Below are 20,837 nucleotides of genomic sequence, written 5' to 3'. Positions count from 1 at the left end.
TACAACAGTTAATTCGCGATTTTAAGGCATTTGCAAAATCTTTTTTATCGGGGTGAACTAATTACAGGTAGATTACTTATTTCTACCTATAGTTAAAGTCGGTTTACACGAGTCAAGTGGTACCTAAGTGATAGATAGAAGTTTCTAGAGTCCGACAAATTGAAAGATGTACCACCACCACTATTTGTGTTAACCACCCAGTAGAGATTAGTCTGATGGGTTTTCATAATTATTTGAAATTGCTTAAATAATAATCTTTATTGTCTCTTATCAAGGTCCTTACATAAATAAACTTGTAAATAGCTAACTTGAATTTTTACTACGAAAAGAAAAAGCTTGGTAAGAGACTGGAGTCCATACAAGTTAACCTGTGTGACGGATCTCCAGGCTTCTATCTCCGGATACAATACTTCTACTGTAGGTGCTATTTAACAAGATAAAACTCGCATCTAAGATAACAAACAATACTTGCAAAAGTAAGAAACAAAATTAAATTAAATGTAAAATTAAAAGAACAACAATGTGAAAAGACGATGCTTCTAGACGGTAAATACTAATGTGAAAAACTAGTTAGTTACAAGATAGAAGTTTGAGTAGAAATAATATAAATTGTTAAATATTGAAACCATAAAAAATGTGCATGTTTTAAAACAGTCTTTCGCATTAAAACAAAACCTTTAAAAGGCTGACAAGCTATTAATTGACGGAAAGACAATAATAGCTTTTTCACTTTGGATCGTTACAACGTTGTTAAATTGATTTTAGAAAAAACTGTTTTTTGCAAATTTAACATTATTAAAAATTAACGCAAATATTATCTTCAACAAATATATATATTTTTTTGATAATAATAAATTATGAAGAATTAAAACCATGACTATAGAGACATAATACTATTGACAAAACTGGTTAAATCTATGGCAGCTTGCGTTGCATTTTCGAATGATGTCGGAGACGCAGAGAGGGAAGGCGAGGGAAGCGCCGAAAGCGGAGCCGGCGGCGGCCAAGCTCTTCAAATTGCGTTAGAACGTCTTCAGAGCTAGTCCACACTCGGCTTGGCCGCGCTCACGATATAAAAAACCGTTACGTATATTCAAAAGTGCGACACTTTTATTATTAACGAATTAGACTCTTCGACAGCCTCTTCAGATGATGAAAATCGTTGACCGCCTAACTGGTTCTTAATTTTTGGAAATAAAAGTCACAAGGTGCCAGGTCGAGACTGTACGCGGGATGGGTCATAAGGTCAACGTTGATCACCTTCAAAAATTCATTTGTCTCTCTGGCCGTGTGAGAACTGGCATTATCGTGGTGCAAGATGATACGGCGTACGGTTATTTTTACGGAGTTTGTCAATAACTTCCGGCAAACAAATGGTCGTGTACCAATCACTACTCACGGTACAATGATTTTCCAAACAACAGTAGCTACATGTCCAGTTTTATTAAAAACAGAAGCAATCATCCGCTTAGAGGCACTTTGCACGCACACCACTTTGGTTGGTTTCGGCTCATCTCGAAAGACCCATACGCTCGATTGCTGTTTTGTTTTTGAATCGTAACTATAAATCCATGTTTCGTCAGCTGTTACTATGTCCCACACCAAATTTAACGCCCCTTCGTTGAATCTGGTAAGCATGGCATTGCACCAAGCGACGCGATCCGTTTTTTAAACCTCAGTCAAATTATGTGGGATTCACCGAGAGCACAGCTTTTTCACACCCAAATGTTTGTGTAGTATTGATTGTATTTGACTCATGGCTATGCCTAAAGATGCCCGAATCTCATGGTATGTCACATGCCTGTCTGTTTTGATCATACGGCGTACAGCATCGATGTTTTTGTTGTTCACAGCAGTGGACGGGCGACCAATTACGAAATTCATCACTGAGATTCACACGACCGCGTTTGATTTCTGCAAACCAGCTATAAATAGTCGTCTTGCATGGTGCTTCATCGCCAAAAGCAGTTTGAAGCCGAGCAAAGCTCCGTTGAGCTGTTAAACTACACTTGGAGTCGTAGAAAATCATACTACGAAAATTTTCACGAGTTAAATCCATGGTGATGTAGACAACCAATTTCTAAAATGAAGCCACAATGTAAAAACAAGTGACGGTCAGATGTTCCATTTTCAAATGTTGTAATTACTTTTTAAATATTGTTTATGTAAGTGGCTAGTTCCGGAAACTTGTAGTGCGCCCTATGTACCATACGCTTTGAGAAATTTTAAAGATTGCATCATCAAAATTTCAAATTGTAACGATCAAATTGTTTTGTATTTTTTCACCAGACGTTTTCTTTGGCTTATTTAGCTTTATATTTTATTTTCCAGTAATAAGTAAACTTCTAGACCTTCAGCCTTATTATCTAAATTCTTTTTTTATATATTTTTACACATTTTAAACTGCAACTCCGTTCTCGTCGCGCCAACGGCAATTGCTACTACGTAGATGCTTGCCTAATTCTCTTTTACCGTTGTTGGGCTTTCAGAACGGAGGCTGTTACTACCCGTTGTTACTACTTATCGTTGGTTGTCCGTTCCAGGAGTCACCTTCGGGATAATTATTACCATCATGAAAAGCTACTTTCGGATTAAACTACCTGGAGCTTGACTAAGTCCGGACTAGGACAAAACATTTCCGCTACTTTTCTAACGGCTACCAATTGCTGAGCGTCCTGTGGCCTTCCTTCTGCGCCGGCAATTATACAGGGGAGCACTGTGTCGGAAGCGCAAAAAACCTAAGGTCTTAAGGCCCGTTACCACGACCCGTAAAAAAAATAATTTCATGTACACGCCAGCACATTAAGCTACACATTGACGTATCTTGTTCCTTTGCACTGGAGGCGATTTTCGAACAAAAATGTGAAGTCTGATGTGCCGTTACCCGTACCATTTTTTTTTAAATTTTTTATTTTAAATTGTAATTTATTTTTTTATTATAATTAATTCAATTTTCGGACGTCTTTGTTTGATTTTCTACACTCATAGGGAAAATAAAACTAGGGAATCGAACCCGGTCCAATTTATTTTGTATTTGAGAATAGAAAAAATAATACCATTTAATGTCGTATTGTTAATATTCATTGGCTCTCTTGAGTATTGCAATGCCTCCAAACCCAACTTGTCACATTTTACTACATAAACTTAGTACGTCATCAGCATCCCCGTTTATACGTCCCGACCCGTTTATACGTACCACTCCTGGGCGCAGGTCTCCTCTCAGGCGAGGGTTTTGGGCCATAATCCACCACCCTGGCCCAATTCGTTTTGGGGACTTCACACGTTTTTCAAGGGTTTTAAACCTTCTTCGACGTGCAATATTCATCACGATGTTTTCCTTCACTGAAAAGCTCATGGTAAATTTCAAATTAAATTTCGCACTTAAATTCCGAGAAACTCAGAGGTGCAAGCCCGGAATCAAACTCACGGCCACTGCTTCAAAGGCGATAGGTCAAACCATTAGATTACCACCAAACTTTTTTTTAAATAACTAAAAAAGCTTGTTACCAGCGGATTAACTCCAGCCATAGAGATTGATATGAAATAAATATTTACATATTAACATTAATAACACAAATTTCCGGCCCTACCGAATAAACGTATAGAATACGTAATAAACGTGTAGATAACATATGTTTATTAAATGGGGCCATCGAAATATAAAAAAATATTCATGTGTTACTTTACTGGTAAAACTAATTACATTTATCAGTTACTCAATAATGACTTTCAGTGCCTGATGGATATTCTTAAGGTTATCATAAATTTGTATTATCTAATCTTACACAAAACATTTCATGACAAAACAATTGTTTTATACAAGGTCACTTACCTTTATACAGCACTCCTCTAGAATTTATTGTATATGCCATCAAAATAGGCCATGAAGGTATTTTACTGTGCTGCAACCTGCACTCACTCCCTGGATTCCAGCAATTTATGGCAGAAAAATGTACCTGAAAATATTTCAAGTAGTTCTAACAAGGTTTATTTAATAAAAAAAAATGCAGACTAGTAAACGTAGTATGTACGTACATCAAATGTCAAAACCAATGTTTGGCCAAATGTTTTATTGAATTATTCGCATGAATTGTAATGACATAAATATTGACAGTGAGAACAATTAAGTATTGATTAAAATTCGTCGCTGCAGCATTTAGGGGTTGCGGCAATAGAAAATCGGAAACCGACCGAATGTTACAATACACATGTGTTATTTTTCTGCCTATAAATCATACAATAGCCCAAATATCTCATGTAATTAGACTCATTTAAGTTGTTTATTCATAAGTCTTGCCGGATTTTACTATGGTTACTTTAGATTGCCTGTGTGTCAGATTTCTTTTTTTTCCATCCTCTAAGGGCTTAGAGGATGGAAACATAATTATAGTCCTAAATTGTTGGTCGGTAAGTAATAACTTCCTTGTCTACTTATTAAGCAACGTATAGGACCTTAGACATTAAAAAAAATCGCAAATCATATTCAGTAGTCTGAAATGACATTTTCCAGAAATAACGTTTGATCGAATTTTCATAACCTCGAAAGTAATTTTGAGGGGGAAATGTTTTTTTCTTTTAAACCTAACTTAACCTAACCGAACCTAATCGTGTCTTTGCGATAAACATCCAACATATTCTGAAAGAATGTTTCGTTATAATTCGGTTTTCGGTGTAATGAAAATTCCAACAAACGATATTTTGGAAAAAAAATTCGAGTTTGTGATAGCTTACACTATCCCTCTCCAAAGCCATTCAATCAAAATCATTTATTTACATACATAAACCATTTAATTTAAATGGCAATTCAAATTATGCGTTCCAGGACAGGGTTTACTAGTTACTGTTTAGAGACATTTTCTGCCGTCCACTAACTAAAACGCGGCTAAGTGACAAAATATTATTGTGAGATATCAGAAAAAACAATAACTCAGTTTTAGAATACTGAAATTGTTTGATGATATTTCAGCTATGCATTGTTGGGGTAAGTTCCGATAAGTCGAACAAGTTAACTAATTTTAACGGTTTTTAAAAAATAATTTTGTTCTCTATTTTTTGGTATTTATATTGATTATTTGACTATTTGTCTTTTAGCCACGTCTTAGAGGACGGCAGTTTTACTTTTAGATCCACAAGCTAAATTGTAGTGGGGCTTCAAAAAAATTTGATAAAACCATCTAAGGCATTATTAACAATTTACTGACCTCTTAAATACAGAACTCTTTTCTACCAATTTTATAACATCGAAGTACATATGTCAGAATGGTGCACAGTGGTAGTGCTTTACTATTAAGAAAAATGTAATTGTGATTGGTTTTCAACATTCCTGTAGGCAACCTGCACTGCCTTTTACGAAGTTACCTTCTATTTTAATCTTAATTATTATAATGTGTTGGCTTGACTTGAAGATTCCTCTAAAAACTGAAACTGATATCGATGACGCCACTATGTCCATTACTAAAACTATCCAAGAATGCTGCTGGATGTGTACTCTTGAAGCAGCTGAACGCACACCACCACGTAAAGTCTACTCGGAATGCATCTGTACAAAAATTATAGAAAAAAGAAGACTGAGAAGAGTTTGGCATATCCGCACACATCGTAGTAACAAAACAGCATTTAATAGAGCAGCTAAAGAATTAAAAAGCCTCATAACAGAAGCTAATGACATCTCTCTGGAGACTTACCTAGAGGGTCTTACCTCAACAAAAGCGACGAATTACTCTCTATGGAAGGCATGCAAAAACTTTGATCAGCCTTTGACAGCACAAGCCGCCACTTCGGATTCAAAATGGTAAATGGGCTAGAACTGGACAGAGCAATATGGAGGCCCTTGCAAACCATCTGAGTCAAGTCTTCAAACCAAATCCTGCTAAACCGAATGCGGATGAAGCAGATATGGCACCATTCTTAACCAAGACTTCAGACTTGACCTTCCTCTAAAAGTAATGACGCCCAGGGATATAAGTAGATATATTAAACTCATGCACAACCACAAAGCACCAGGGTTCGATCTCATCGACAAGAAAGTCCTTGAAGAATTGCCGTGCAAAGGATTAGTATACCTCACAATGCTATTCAATGCAATCATGAGAGTCCTACTCTCATTTCCCAGACCTGTGGAAAATATCCCAAATTATAATGGTCCACAAACCTGGTAAATCTTCTCACGATATCACTTCATATACACCGATCAGCTTACTCCTGCTATGTCCAAGCTGTTTGCGAGGTGTTTGCTACATAGGCTGACACATGTATTCCGGGAAAATTCTGTTGTCCCTGACCACCAACTTGGATTTAGAAAAGAGGACTCAACTGTAGAACTAGCCCACAGAGTATGCAGAGCAATCAAAAAGTCATACGAGAAAAAAGAATACTGCTCATCGGCTTTCCTTGACATACAGCAAGCCTTTGATAAGGTTTGGCACAAGGGGTTGCTATATAAAATAAAATCTTTACTGCCACACACATTCTATGGAGTCCTGAGCTCATACATTAGTAACAGAACATTTCAAATTAGGGATAGCGACCACACATCAGGATTTCATGAAATCTCTGCAGGTGTTCCACAAGGATCCGTGGTTGGACCTGTTCTGTACACACTCTTCACAGCCGACTTGCCACAAAACCCAAAGGCCACCGTTGCTACCTTCGCTGATGACACGGCGTTATATGCCTCAAGTAAATGTCCAGTTGAAGCATCCCGACTCCTTCAAAGCAGCTTAAACGAAATTAAGGATTGGCTAGCAAAATGGAGAATTGCTGCTAATGAGACTAAATCAGTACAGGTCACCTTCACTCTCCGCAAAGAAGACTGCCCACCGGTCTCCTTATATGGCGCTCAACTCCCACACCAGAATACAGTGAAATACCTGGGAATGCATTTGGACCGCAGACTAACCTGGAAGAAACACATCCTAACCAAAAGAGATGAGATCAATTTGAGATTCAAAGTACTCCTCTGGCTGATTGGACGAAATTCTAAACTGGCCATTGATAACAAAATTCTAATTTACATAGCAATACTAAAGCTAATTTGGTTTTATGGCATACAACTCTGGCGCGCTGCTAGTACCTCTAATATAATGATTGTTCAAAGGGTGCAGAGCAATATACTCCGACAGATATCAAATGTGCCATGGTTCATAAAAACAATGGAGATCCACGAATTTCTTGACATGCCCACAGTTACAGAAGAAATAGCCTCCTACAGTGATAAATACAGAACTCAGCTAGAATATCACCCAAATCGACTAGCCAAGCAGCTCACCATGCCTGAAAGCGTACGGCGACTAAAAAAAAAGCGTGACGTCTTTGACCACGGTAGTCAGTAAAATACCTGACTACATAACCTATACGGCAGCGCTCCACTGGGAGTAGCACCCTTTCCATTATGAACTTCATACAACCCATCTGTTTATAGCCAGGAAGGCTGATCGCAGGATAAAGAAAGGAAAAATAAAAATTATTATAATGTACCTAAGTTTAAATCATAATGATCATGATATTATACTCATCACTTTAGCACTTGAACATTTCTCTGAAAGTTTTGCCTATAGTATAAAAATTTTCATAATTACAATTTCTCTTTCATACACATTGCATGTAGATAAACTTTTTCCTTTCAACTTCTGAACATATTTTAGTTTTGTTATAGTAACATAATTATGGCCTAAACCCGCGCCCGACAGGTGACCCGTGCCCGGTAGTGATGATGATGAACACAACATAACAGGTTGACTGATCTTAGTGATATTAAGAAATTTTGTCAGTGAAAACCATTGTTACACATAATATTGTTTTCTCAACTGACACTATAAATACAATTGCTAAATACATTGCTTTTAAACCAGTCACAATTTGTACACACATGAACAAAATAGCATTTTATTTACCTATACAAAACAAGGAAAAAGCCACCTGTGTTTATTATGATTTGACGTAAGAGTAAGAATTATTAGTAAAATATGTTTGAACAAAAGATCTTCTGCTTCTTTTTGCTTGGTGGCAATGTTATTTTTGGATTTTGCCAGTATCATATAGTAATTATAAACATTGTATAAATATAAAAAATATGGTGAACATCGCCAATGTTCAGTATATATCTACGAAAGAATGGGAACTAAAAATGGATTGAGAATTTTCTAACTGTGGCAAATACTTCATCTCATGATAGTTGCTTCTAGCAAGTGTAGCAGTTTAATGTAGCTTTTTTGAGAATGTTTAAGTAATGGTTGAAGTTTAAGTCACAAATTTTGTTTTTTTTTTTTGAGCAGTAGACTCAATATGATGCACATAAATTTGATGTACATAAACTTAGAAAGCTAACTCAAAATCAGTATGATCTTTAATGATATTGAAACTCACTTGATCACCCATAATAGTAGCAGCCTTTTCAAATTCCTGTTTAACATACTGTGATTCGGCATCCCAAGGTGCATAGTACATTACAAAAGCAACATCTGCATTGTTGATGTAGAGCAAGGCATTGCTAAGCTGACCCTTGTACCAATCTGTGACTGGAGAATCTGCACTGAAGAATCTCACTGCTTGAGGGTGTTTTGAGATCTTTGTTGGCCTACGAAAATATCACACAATAAAAGTACATAAAACTTCAGAAAACCTTACGTACTTTTTTACATTCCATATTGTTAATCTTGGTAAATAATTTAAAAAAAAAAGACGTAATAAATCATTAGCGAAATTTGTTTTTTTTTTTTGGAAAAGCTATACCATAGTACAATCTCGACTACTTTTAATTGAAATTACGTGGAAAATCTTACGTATTGTGAAGTGCTCCATAAGTAGTGAGCGCGAGGGCGATACAGAAAACCATTTCCTTGAGCAACATGTTGAAAGTTATCTCGCGGTTATTATTTTTTGGTTTCGCGACTTGTGTGGGTTTACGAGAGTCTCGTTCATTTCTAGAAGGACTCGAGTTCCTTTTATATAACGTGCTCTGCGAAATATCATCAGCGTCGGCCGTTGGAAACATTACACGTCATTCAAAATAAAAAGAAAATAGGTATTGAAAAATCTTCAGCGTTTAAATTGCATGGCAAATGGTATTCACTACAACAAAATACTTTTGCAACATTACTATGAAATATAAATGTTTGAAAATGCATAATAAAACTTATTAGACATTAATTTTTCTTTGATTAATTACACTTTTTACAATTTCAATACTTTTTGGAAACTATTGAACTCTTCTTGAGGGTCAAACGTCAATGTCACTGTCAGAATCTTTCTTTTTTTTATTAATAGTTTTAGTTTGGATATAAGTCTTTTGAGCCATGTCTTCGTTTAATTATCGGGATCCATTAATATTTGCCATTGTAGTTCTAAATTCTAATACAATACGTTTTCACTTTCTCATAACTTAGTTCACTTATTATTATTAAATAGTCTTTTAAGCGTCGGGAGTCAATATTTATGTTTTACTTTCACTTAGATCACATTATCTTCTATCACTTAATACAACAATAATAACAACAATAATTAATTCGTAATTAGTGAAATTTTCAGAATAAAGTCTTTTGTAATTTGGTTTAAATTAAGGAATATAGTTCTAACTTTCTTCATAACTATTTCTTTCTTCGTTTTTTCTTCATAATATTATACTTCAAACAAAAATAGTCTTTGTAAAATACTCGTGACTTCAAAAACCCGCCGTCAGAATCTTTCTTTTTTTATTAATAGTTTTGGCTTGGATATAAGTCTTTTGAGCCATGTCTTCGTTTAATTATCGGGATTCTCAGTAATATTTGCCAGTGTAGTTCTAAATTCTAATACATTATGTTTTCACTTTTTCTGAAATAACTTAGGTCACTTGTTTGGGTTTATTAAATAGTTTTTTAAGCGGCGGGAGTCAATATTTATGTTTTACTTTCACTTAAATCACATTATCTTCCATCATTTCGAACAATAATTTTGAATTCGTAATTAGTGGAATTTTCAGGATGAAGTCTTTTGTAATTTGGTTTCTTCATCACTATTTCTTTCTTCGTTTTTTCTTCATAATATACTTAAAATAAAAATAATATTTTTAAAAACAGTACTAAGTAACTTCAAAAACACGCCATTTCAGCTCAGAATCTTATATAAAATTTTTCGCTTAGACTATGGAAATTAAAGGACATGTTACATTGATATATATGAATCATACGTACATAAATTAAATTAATCTCGATTACTGTAGTGTTGGGTAATTTTCTGAAAAATTTTAATAGTGGAAATTTTTCTGAAAACATGGAAAAACATAATTCATATCCAATCAATCAAAAAAATATAATTCAAAATACAAAGTTCATATTAGTCTCTCTGTTTAGAAATATCTGTTGAAGTTTTATTTAGCGTGAACTATAAAATATAATTGTATAGTTAAAAGTAAGTTAGAGAAAAATTAGATTTAAAATGATTGAACAACAGCGAAGAGAATCACAGGTAAAAGAAATCTTTATATAATATATTATGGCGCCATCGTTTTCGTTCTGTGTCTCCAATTTTTGACAGTCAATTTGTCAACAATTTGTCAATTGACAAATGTGGAAAAATCTTAGACTATACAAACCAATTTTTTCCATCCTTTAAGGGCAAATACAGGAAATTGAAAGAATTTTATTTCAATATTTTTTTCAAAATGGACATTTTTCCATCATGCAACACGTTAAATATAATTTAATGCACGCATATAATTTTAAAATGAAACAATAGACACATTTTAATTTAAATCCGTTAGGTAATCCTTCAAAACCCGTAAAATCATACGTGTTTTCAGAAAAAGAAAGTTTAGCTCATTATTTCACTTCCATCTGCAACCTTTTTTCGAACAATCCCACCAATATCTTTTAGTGTGATTATACCCTAATCAAATCGGTATGTAACTTATTTTTTAAATCTGACAGTTCATGCAAGTAATAATAAGCATTTTTAACTAGATAATTGATTATATAGTTTTTGTGAGCAACATTTTTCATGTATCGTCGTCACATCACATTATTTCTTTATCTTCTTTACATTTTTTAGCTATAACTTCTATTACATTACTTCCCGAAGGCAGTCCCTGTATGAATTATTATAAAACTCACTGAAGTCATCATATTACTTGGTCTTTGGCAAAGACTCTTTGCTTCACCATCACCCAACAACTACGCTACATAAGAGCAAATATGTTGAATGACACGATCACACACATCATATAAAGTCAGGGTGTGTGTTGAACCTCTTATTACAAGATGATGTTTGAAAATTGCAATACCTTCTGCCAGCGCCATCTTGTCTTGTCAATTGTCTTGTTTTGAACGACGAAGTTGTGTCATAATTTTTACGTTTTGTGTTATAACGGCAAAATATTTCGCAAACAGTAGTGAAATAATTCAATTCATCAACGTTTGCATCACAATTCTTAAGAAAACAATTTAGAGGTTGCATTGGTCGCATCAATAACATAATTTTGTTATGAATCGTTGAAGGTGTATCCTTGAGTGTGAATTTGTTGAAAGTAACAAATAATATTTTATCATGGAATCTCCAAGACAATTAGAATCTGATCAAGTGGAGTATTGGAAAAAGCAGGCGAAGTATTATGAACAGAAGTGAGTGTTTGTGCTTTTTATGGCGCTTTAATTGTATTGCGTACAACCTGCATTGATTTTATGATTCATACACGCACTTGTACGGATTGCAGGGCTAACGACATACAGCAAGAACTTGATGAATATACTGAGAACTCAGCGCAGCTTGAGAAGGAATTAGAGGCTTCTTTGGTACAGGTTGAGAAACAGAACAGAGATCTGGAACATCAAAATCAGAGGTTAAAAAATGAAATCGAAATTCTAAGGGTAAGTACTTGCGTGCGTTCACAAACATGAATGTAAAGATTGGGTTGCAAAGTTATTTAGATACTACAAAATTATAATTAATAAATAATAAACAAATTTTACACAATTATTAAAAAAAAACTGCTATATTGTAATATTACAGTACAATTTCAGTTTTCACCTGTGTATTGATTTTGTTGTCTATTTTAAACAATTTTTTGCATTTGTAAATGGTTTGTTATTTTTAGAGTAAACTAGAAAGAACTCAGCTTGAAACCAATGCTTTGGAAAATGAACTACAGGTCCTCAAAGTAGAAAAAGATAAGCAGGCAGCATATGTCAGAGAATTAGAACAGAAAAATGATGATTTAGAACGAGGTCAAAGGTAAATATGTGGATCAAAATATAATATAACTTATTTGACATTATAAAAGTAAATGTTGCAGAAGGGCCATTCCAAAGTGATGGGTGGGACATTTTGACTCCTTTTTTCTCGAACTTTAAGTAATTTCTCCTTAACCATTGGTTAATTGGACTTAAAATGAAAATATCATGAAACTCAACTGCGACTATTTATTAACATAAATTTATGACCTTATTTATACTCAAAATTTTTAATTTTCTAAGTGATGGGTGGGACACTCACGACACCCGCCTGTTTGAGTTGATGGCTTCATTGCCAAAATCAAGACAAACTATTATTATCTTGTTTTGCAAGTTTTTCATATGTGATAACTTGTATGGTAAAGTTCTATTTTATAGTATATACACTTCATTAATAACTTTAATAAATTTTAAGGTAATTAATATGTTAAAGTTGTGACGGGTGGGACAAGTTACAATTGAATACACAGAATTAACAAAATTACACAGTTTAATATAATTTCATTGTTAGTAAGCAAATATTTTATGATTTTTCTTGTATTAAGACATTTTAACACAAAAAAAAAACAGAATGAAAGAACTGTTAAAGTAATCCTATTATTTTTCCTGAGACACTATCTATGATGACATGAAATCAGAGTCACGCATGTAAAATGCATTAATAAATTTGAAAAACTCTGCCGCATCCTTGATACAAAAGTGTCATATCAAAATGTATTAAATTTTAGAAATTTTGCTCGAATATGTAGTTAAAACATTCTTTATTGACTTTTCATGAATTTCCTGATACTAAAAATCAGCAGGAAAATGCAAAAAATGTTTTTTTTTTAATATGTTAAAAGTCATAATTATGACAAAAATTATAAAATATTTGCTTACAAATGATGGATCTACATATAAATAGTATATTTTTTAGATTTCTTTGTACTCAAATGTAACTTGTCCCACTTGTCACAAAATGGTGTCTCAATCGTCACAATTTAACACATCAAATGTTTAAATCCATCTAAATACAAACATTTAGTCAAATAAAAAAGTTTAGAAGTGTGTTCCACCCATCTCTGAGACGGGTGGGACACACTTCCAAATCTTAATATTAACATTCCTATTTACTTGCACAATGCTTAATCAAACCAAAATAATGACCCTTAACATAATTGTTACTTTTACAGAAACAAATACCAACAGATTGCATATTTATTGGATAAAATAAAAATATATATGTTTCATTGTGATAGGTGGGACTTGAAATTAGTATGTATTGAAACTTTAATAACTCTTCACCATATATACTTCACCATGCAATCACTTATCACTGTTTTAAAATTCGTAAATTGTATTTTTTTCGACAGTAATAACTTATTTAGAAAGACGCACAAATAACCGCGAAAATTATTGCTAACATTATAGGAAAAAATGCTCCATCATAGACGATTGCACTATGGCTGCGGTAATAAAGAGAAGATATAGAATAATTGTACAATATCTGAAAAATCTCATTTATTTCTAATGTTTTGATTTATTGGGCATATTCTAGTCATATAATTAAAATCAAAATCTGTAATTTATTTTTTGAACCGCGGTGTCATTTTCGCTGGAATAACCCAGAAGCATTAAGGCAAAGGATATTTTTACTCTGTACTGCTTGTTTAATTTCTTAAAAAGGCCTCCCCTCGAGATATTTATACATGCGTGAGCATTATTATTATAAAGGTGTTATCTATCATTGACACAAATTTGAAACAAAGAAAATTTTATCTAACCTATAATATGACAGCCATATATTTATACATGCCAAACCACATATTTGACTGTTGTATTACAAATTTCACTAAATTTTTATAGAATCGTAATAGTCATCTAAAGTCCTAGGACTTTTGTGTTGAAAAGTAATTGTTTAGATGTGAATACAGTGGAAAGTTATTACCATTAAACTTTTTGTAAACACAGTCACTTTTATTTTATTTTAAAATTGGGACTTAATCGTGTATTAGCATATTGACCATATTTTATCTTACATAGTCTCAAAGGGACAGTCCCTTCGAGACCATAGACATCACAACACATAAGAAATGTTGAGGAAATAAAATATGTTTATAAATGATTAAGTCTCGATTTTAAAATTAAATAACGTGTGAAAATTTTAAAACTTTAAATCAACGTAAAGCAATCAGTAGCTCAACCATCGTATTTAATTTTAATATTTTGGTAAGGGTTTTAATAATTTGAAAATTGTATACTACAAAAGAAATATGTCGTACTACTTCCACATCATTACAAAAACGCATATCAATAACTTATTGACTAATTCACAAAGTACAACAGTGACTAAGGAACTATATTATAAACTAAGATATCAAGGATATGATTTACATAAACATTGATTGCAAGAAATTTTCTAAGGTTTCAGCATTGTTTATCTGGTTTTAATAGTAGGACAAATTGAAATGAAAGGCTTGTTTGTTTTTATTGGTGTGTATTATTTTCCAATAAATTTATTTTGTTGGTATTTTAGAAGCCATATAACACTATTGAAATGGAGTAATCAAAACCATTTCTGTCTATATATAGTATTCATTCATAAGATTCTCATTAAACGATATTTTAATTTGTTTGATAATTTAAAAAAAGTTATAGAATAAAAGTCCTTACTTCAGACCCCTTCCATTATTTCTGGGTTTAATTAGTACAAACAAGACAGCTATTTGAAAGTAAACTAGTCAGTTATGATAAACCGTATAATTTTCAGAGTAATATCAGAATCAGTGTCGTGTATAGAAGCATTATTAAATCAAGCTTATGAAAGAAATGCTGTACTGGAGAGTGAAGTAGACGAAATTGAGAATTTGAGGGTGAAATTACAGAGGGCTAATGATGAAGCTAGAGGTAATTATAATATGTGTAAATACATTTTCCTGGTTTGTTAAACCAGCTGGTAAGTATTTAATGGAACTTTTGAAAATAAGTGCCTATGGATGTCGACAGGTCTGCCTATACATATACATATACATTTGGAATGCTATAGTTCAGTTATTGTTAGAAGAGTATTGGCAGAAGGCAAAAAGCAATCATTGGTAAAACGTAACTAAAGATAAATAAATTTAAAAGACTATGTGTTAATTTGAGACATATTTTCAAAATATTCATTTGCTAGCATAAAGTTCGACAGGTTTTTTAAAGAAAACTGGACTATATGGTAACATACCGAACATATATTGCATGCATTACCAGCTATGAAAAATTAGAGATTATGTTTGATTTAAGTTACATGTATATCAATTTTTTCTGCAGATCTGAAACAAGAACTAAAAGTAGTAGAACGACATCCGCACAGCAAGAAAGAGGACGGTAGTGAAAACGATAATGCTTTAGTTAATGGGCATGTCTCCACTCGTACTCAAGTTGAAATCGAAACACAGACTTCAATGACTACACCACAAAAACGTAAGTTTTTAAAAATGCTTTATCACTTTCACAGCTTTGTACAGGTTTCTTCACATTGAATTTCGTTGTTCGCCTGGATTGTTAGAAGATAGTGAGTTGGTTCTTGTTCCAATCATTAATTTAGTTGAAATCTAAAGTTGAGAAATAAGTTCTTTCGAAATATTTTGTTTATTTCTGATGATTGTAGCAAATGTACGAATGAAATTTTAATTGAGTTGAAGTTGACAGTTAAAATTTTGGTTGTCGTTATGTAACATAATTTTTTAAAAGCTCTCCTCTTAAAAACCTTATCAATGTCTAACAATTTGAAGTTTTTTTTATTAATTATTTTATCTCCGTTCTCCTTATTTTCTCCTTCAACATAATAATAGTAATGTAACAATTTGTTTTTATTTCATCAGGAGAAATAAACGGCAATGCGATGACCCCGTCGTCGCGAGTGACTGCTATCAATATAGTTGGTGATCTTCTTCGGAAAGTAGGGGTAAGTCATATAAATGTATTTTTGTTGATTATTAATACTGTTGTAGCCGTGATTATAGCTCTAGTTACTGTTGAGTGTATCAGTTAAGTATTTTTATGACGTTTTTAGCTATATCGCTTTTGTTCCAGCAGTATAAATCAAACTTAAAAAAATATTAATAATAGTAATAATCTTTATTGCCTCTTATCAAGGTCATTACATAAGTAAACTTATAAATAGCTGACTTTTTAGTTTTTACTTCAAAAGAAAAATCTTGATAAGAGACTGGAGTCATATTTGGTGGGAACCTGTGTATCAGATCTCCAGGCTCCCATCTCTGGATACAATAATTTCTACTAATTTCTAAAAAGTAGTTTTGGTACATTTTGCAAGTTGTAATCGAAATTAGAATTATTTTCATAATTATCAGATTTATCAGTTTATTCTATTTAAAGTGTATCAATAAAGTGATATTGCTAAAAACATTAGAATGACACAGTTAATCAATTGTAACATTTTTTTTTGTTGTTTCTCGTAGTCTAATTATGTTATTTTGGGTATACGTATATGTAGTAATTAGTAGTTAAATATACTGTACACTATACATAGTTGGTGCATTCCCCCTAATGCTTTACATGTAGATGTGCACCAGGTATCACCAAAGCACACCAGTTATTTATTTTTTGTTACTATTTATGTATATTTGTTTATTTATGTGTATCAGCTAGTGGTGTAACTTTATTCAATAAAATTGTTTCGTATAATATTTATATTTCAGTTATTTTACTTTATAATGTAAATAATTACACATTTTACGCATTTGGTTTGCACACTCTTACACAAAGAAAGTGTGAAAATTTTGCCCTTAAAACAAAGCTAATCCGGTTTTATTTTATAATGTTCACTTTTGTTTGCCGTCTATAAAGTATTGCTTGCCCAATTGCCATGTGGTATATTCATATAATATATGGCATTAAGAGTGTACTTATTATTCATATAATATATGGCATTAAGTATGTACTAATGCCATATATTATATGAATAAAGAAATACACTACAAGCACCTACATTTAAATTTAAACCCAAATTGATGTTAGTTAGGCTTGTTACTGCATGATTGTAGTTGTGCTTGAGTGTCTAGTATGCATGACATTTATTGCTTGCAGCTTGAAAGGTTTCTATGCCGTGAATGTGGTAAGGTCAAATGCTCGTGTAACCTGACACCTGATGTCGCCGTCGGAGAAGATACCCACAGGAACACTGAAGAATCTGCTGTAAGCGATACAGAACCAATAGAGTTGAGGCGGCCAGTGTTGACGCGACAGTTATCAGAACCTGAGAATCATGTATCTCAGAAACCTCCACTGCCCTTATCATATAGGGCGTCAGAACAACCATTCAGTAGATCTTCGCAAAATGAAAACGGGAAGCTCAGGAGGTCTTTTGCTGTAAGAAGTCGAGAGGGCCTTGAGAACTTACTAAATACATTAAGAAAGTCATCAGATAATTCGAAGTCTAAGTCAAGTGTTCGGCAATAACAATAAATTTATTGTATGTACTTTTCGTGGTAAACAGTGTCTGCTAATTGCAGTTTTATGTAAATAATTAGTATTTAAATGTTTAATTCATATCAATTCAGTTATAAATTGCTTTCTTAGGCGTTTATTATTTAAACGCGAAGGAATTTATATTTTCTGTTACATACTCATTTATAGACTTGATGAATGTATTGTTTAATATTTTGTATGAATAATTATTTCTATAACTTTACTTTTGAGTGTGAAAATTTGTACTCAGAGCGTCTTTATTTTAATTTTATTACTGCTATGATCACTTAAAGGTATTCTATGGAGTGTGTAAGCCCTTGTGCAGCGTGTTCATAGCACTGAAGTGCTACATTGCTACGTAGCTCAATATAGCGCCAATAGCTGCGTAACTTAATGGTTTTATTGCTAAATATGAGAAAATAATTATTTGGACATTTATTAAACACTAGGATAATTCACTAATTTACTTGGGCAGTATTTTACTTTTAATAACTGTGACTGCAAGTAAATAAACAAATGATTGTTTATAGGAAATTTTGTGTTTATGAAAATTACTCCGTGGCAACATCAACTATGTAGGAGTATATAGCTCTTACACTGCACATGGTTTTATTTGCATGACACCTGATTAATTGTACTATAAAAATGCGAACAATAATTAAAATGTAGTATTGTAAACTTTGTTGTTATCATTATCACACGATTACGTTTATAAACAGCACAGAAAAAAATATATTTGGTTCGGCTTTTGCATTTTGTTGTATAAATATCGCTTTCAATGTATTTGGTGATGGTGTTCCCAAACCTTAAATTCCGTCTGCATTAACTTCCCATCACCTACTAATATTAACATCATTCATATTGTGTTTTCTTAATTGTAGGCTTTGGAATCAAAGTTAGCATCGTGTCGTGGTACCGTTAGACCTAAAGAGCATTCACCAAATTCGAGTACCGACGTCAATAAGGACTACCGGTGTGTATTGAAGAACTAGACTTGCCTACGGCGTATCGTCTCAACATCTGCATCGTTGCGCTGCGATAGTTTGAATAGTGATATCGTGATATTAGTATTAGCGTTGCGGGATCTTGTGAAGTTCATTGTGGGTAACTTCGATACGCGAATATCATCAATGTTATCGATAGCTGTTATGAGCAATATTCTGGGTCTACACTTATGTCATTTTTGTGTGGTTACAAAAAATTGTAGTAAAACACTATGTAAAATAGTGAATGTTCCGTACAGCCCTTGAAAAGTTAAAACGAACAAGTAGTAGAGTTGCCCTAATCTGAGCAACAAGTTTGACGTTGAGGGAGGATTCATCCTTCTAGGACATCACGGTTTCTGTCTTGAATGTCCAGGGTAGTCGCCACGCCCCACTCAGAAATGTAAAAATTTCCTTCTAAAACAAACACCGTACCGTATCGACACCGACGTGTCATCATTGAGAAATGATAAAAATATACATGATTGTTATGCGTGTCGCATGCACAAATAGATACAAATGTAGACCAGACTTTAATTTCAGTAATTATATATTACCATTGATCGATATTTCTAACAAATAATAGTATTCTTATGTATCCTTTCTACTCTGTCATTGGTTTTCGAGCTCACAATAGTATCGATACACTCGTAACTCGCAACACTAATTAATATATTAAACTAATAACATCGCTTCATGATACACTGCTGATCATAAATACAGTTCGTACAGTGATCTACATCATACCTTTATATTTTTACTAATAATAATATCTGTGATGATGATATAATGGATTAGTTAGGATTGAATGTATAGTTGTTTGGCCTACCCACCGGAGATAACTGTGAATTGAGGCGCTTGTGTAGTTGCTTGCTTCACGCGCGCACAGTAATTCTCTAGAAAACTTTGGAAATTCTGCGTCCGTCTGGCAATGAATATTAAAAAGGCAAGTCTACGAGAATGTATTAGAATCAGAATCTGTAGTATGAAAAAACTATTACTGTGTGCAGCACTAATTTAAAATGTGGTTTAAATAAGGTTTTTGTGGCTATGGACTAGGATGCACATAGTGCTAAGATTTTGTATAAAATCTATGGAGTAGGTATTTCGGACTCACCTTTATATTTAATATCTATTGTTACTATATCGCCGAACAAAAAATATTTTGGAAATATACTATATATACATAGAGAAAGTAAGACAAAGGTATGTATGAAATTGTTAACGATGTAATATTTTATGAACTAATACTTAAATTCATATTTTTCTTGATTGCAACGTAATTTTGGTGTTATTTAACTTTTGCGTCGGTTACTATGTAATAAAATGTCTGTTTACTGTTCTAGTATGTGGCTTCACGAACATTGATCTAGTTAACGTAGTTAATATTCCGTAACTTTATGGTTAAAGTGTTGTAAACAGGATTATATTTTAGCATTGTTAAAGATACTCTTGAACACGTTTGTTGTGTAATGCAAATGCATATTTATTTTTATGCATGTCCTTCATATTTAAAGTAACTTACATTTTGGTCGTTATATCAAATTTATTTTAATTGTTCTTCGAGACCTGATGGTAAGCGACGCGTTACCCTACAACAATTACAGTGCCACTCAGACCTTTCGTCGTAAGGACCGTTTGGGCAATGTCACTACGCCCGTCATCTCGACATATAAAGGACCTTAAGTCCATATTTTGGAACTTAGATGTTGTCCTTTCGTTACGGAATATTAACAAAAACCTCAATAAATTGCTCAATTCAAATATACATAGCCTGTTTATAATATTTAATTATTAATGTGACTTAACATTGCATATATATTTATGAACTTTTTATCAGTAATACAGTTGTGTTAGCATGCAAACTAACTTGTGTTAAAAAAATCTTGTTCCTAATATCCTCTCGCGTTTTGATTAACTAGAATGAGAAGTTAAAAACTTGTAGATCTTAATAACGTTAAGACTTCTAAATGTTTAAAAAACTTACAAATGTATGTTGTTAAAACTGAAAGGTCCCAGACGTCCCTGTAATTAAAGAATCTAATGGCTGTTGCTCGTTTTTTCCTTTAGTTTCATAATCTGAGCGAAAAGAGATATAGCGCTCGAGTGAGAAGCTGAATATAGGTAATATCGATAGCCATATCGGTATTGTAAATAGTTTTTGAGATCGCGATAGTATACAATTGGCAACGTCGGT

At 33.0% G+C, this 20,837-nt stretch overlaps 2 protein-coding genes across 3 annotated transcripts in view; one reads left to right on the top strand and one right to left on the bottom strand.

The window, feature by feature from the left end:
- Positions 1 to 9,190, bottom strand: part of LOC113228434 (thioredoxin domain-containing protein 11) — a 28,295-nt gene extending 19,105 nt beyond the window's left edge. Inside the window, exons 1-3 of the mRNA XM_026461736.1 lie at positions 8,781 to 9,190; positions 8,365 to 8,575; positions 3,833 to 3,956 (exon numbers count right to left, since the gene is read on the bottom strand). Coding sequence (XP_026317521.1) covers positions 3,833 to 3,956; positions 8,365 to 8,575; positions 8,781 to 8,992 — 547 coding nt within the window. The 5' untranslated portion in view covers positions 8,993 to 9,190. The remainder of the gene's footprint in view (positions 1 to 3,832; positions 3,957 to 8,364; positions 8,576 to 8,780) is intronic.
- Positions 9,191 to 11,473: 2,283 nt separating this feature from the next.
- Positions 11,474 to 19,612, top strand: LOC113228450 (nuclear distribution protein nudE-like 1). Of its 2 annotated transcripts, XM_026461759.1 has the most exons (8): positions 11,474 to 11,594; positions 11,687 to 11,840; positions 12,068 to 12,204; positions 14,953 to 15,089; positions 15,495 to 15,647; positions 16,049 to 16,131; positions 17,277 to 17,636; positions 18,539 to 19,612. In XM_026461759.1, exons 1-8 carry the CDS (start codon positions 11,521 to 11,523, stop codon positions 18,647 to 18,649), a joined length of 1,209 nt encoding a protein of 402 aa, XP_026317544.1. In that variant the 5' UTR covers positions 11,474 to 11,520; the 3' UTR covers positions 18,650 to 19,612. The 2 variants fall into 2 exon arrangements, with proteins under 2 accessions (XP_026317544.1, XP_026317543.1); XM_026461758.1 differs by lacking the exon at positions 17,277 to 17,636.
- Positions 19,613 to 20,837: the final 1,225 nt, after the last annotated feature.

Source organism: Hyposmocoma kahamanoa, unplaced genomic scaffold (genome assembly GCF_003589595.1).
Source record: "Hyposmocoma kahamanoa isolate Upper Pololo Valley unplaced genomic scaffold, ASM358959v1 232, whole genome shotgun sequence".
Classification (NCBI taxonomy): domain Eukaryota; kingdom Metazoa; phylum Arthropoda; class Insecta; order Lepidoptera; family Cosmopterigidae; genus Hyposmocoma; species Hyposmocoma kahamanoa.
The sequence above is the reverse complement of the archived record's forward strand: the minus strand, read 5'-3'. Positions and strand labels throughout refer to the sequence as shown.

What these genes read in the sequence shown, in the direction of transcription:
- LOC113228450 (XM_026461759.1), top strand. Translation starts at nt 11,521, where the DNA reads ATGGAATCTCCAAGACAATTAGAATCTGATCAAGTGGAGTATTGGAAA. An exon ending in GCGAAGTATTATGAACAGAA is followed by an intron (nt 11,595 to 11,686) that starts GTGAGTGTTTGT and finishes TACGGATTGCAG; the next exon opens with GGCTAACGACATACAGCAAG. An exon ending in ATTCGAAGTCTAAGTCAAGT is followed by an intron (nt 17,637 to 18,538) that starts GTTCGGCAATAA and finishes TCTTAATTGTAG; the next exon opens with GCTTTGGAATCAAAGTTAGC.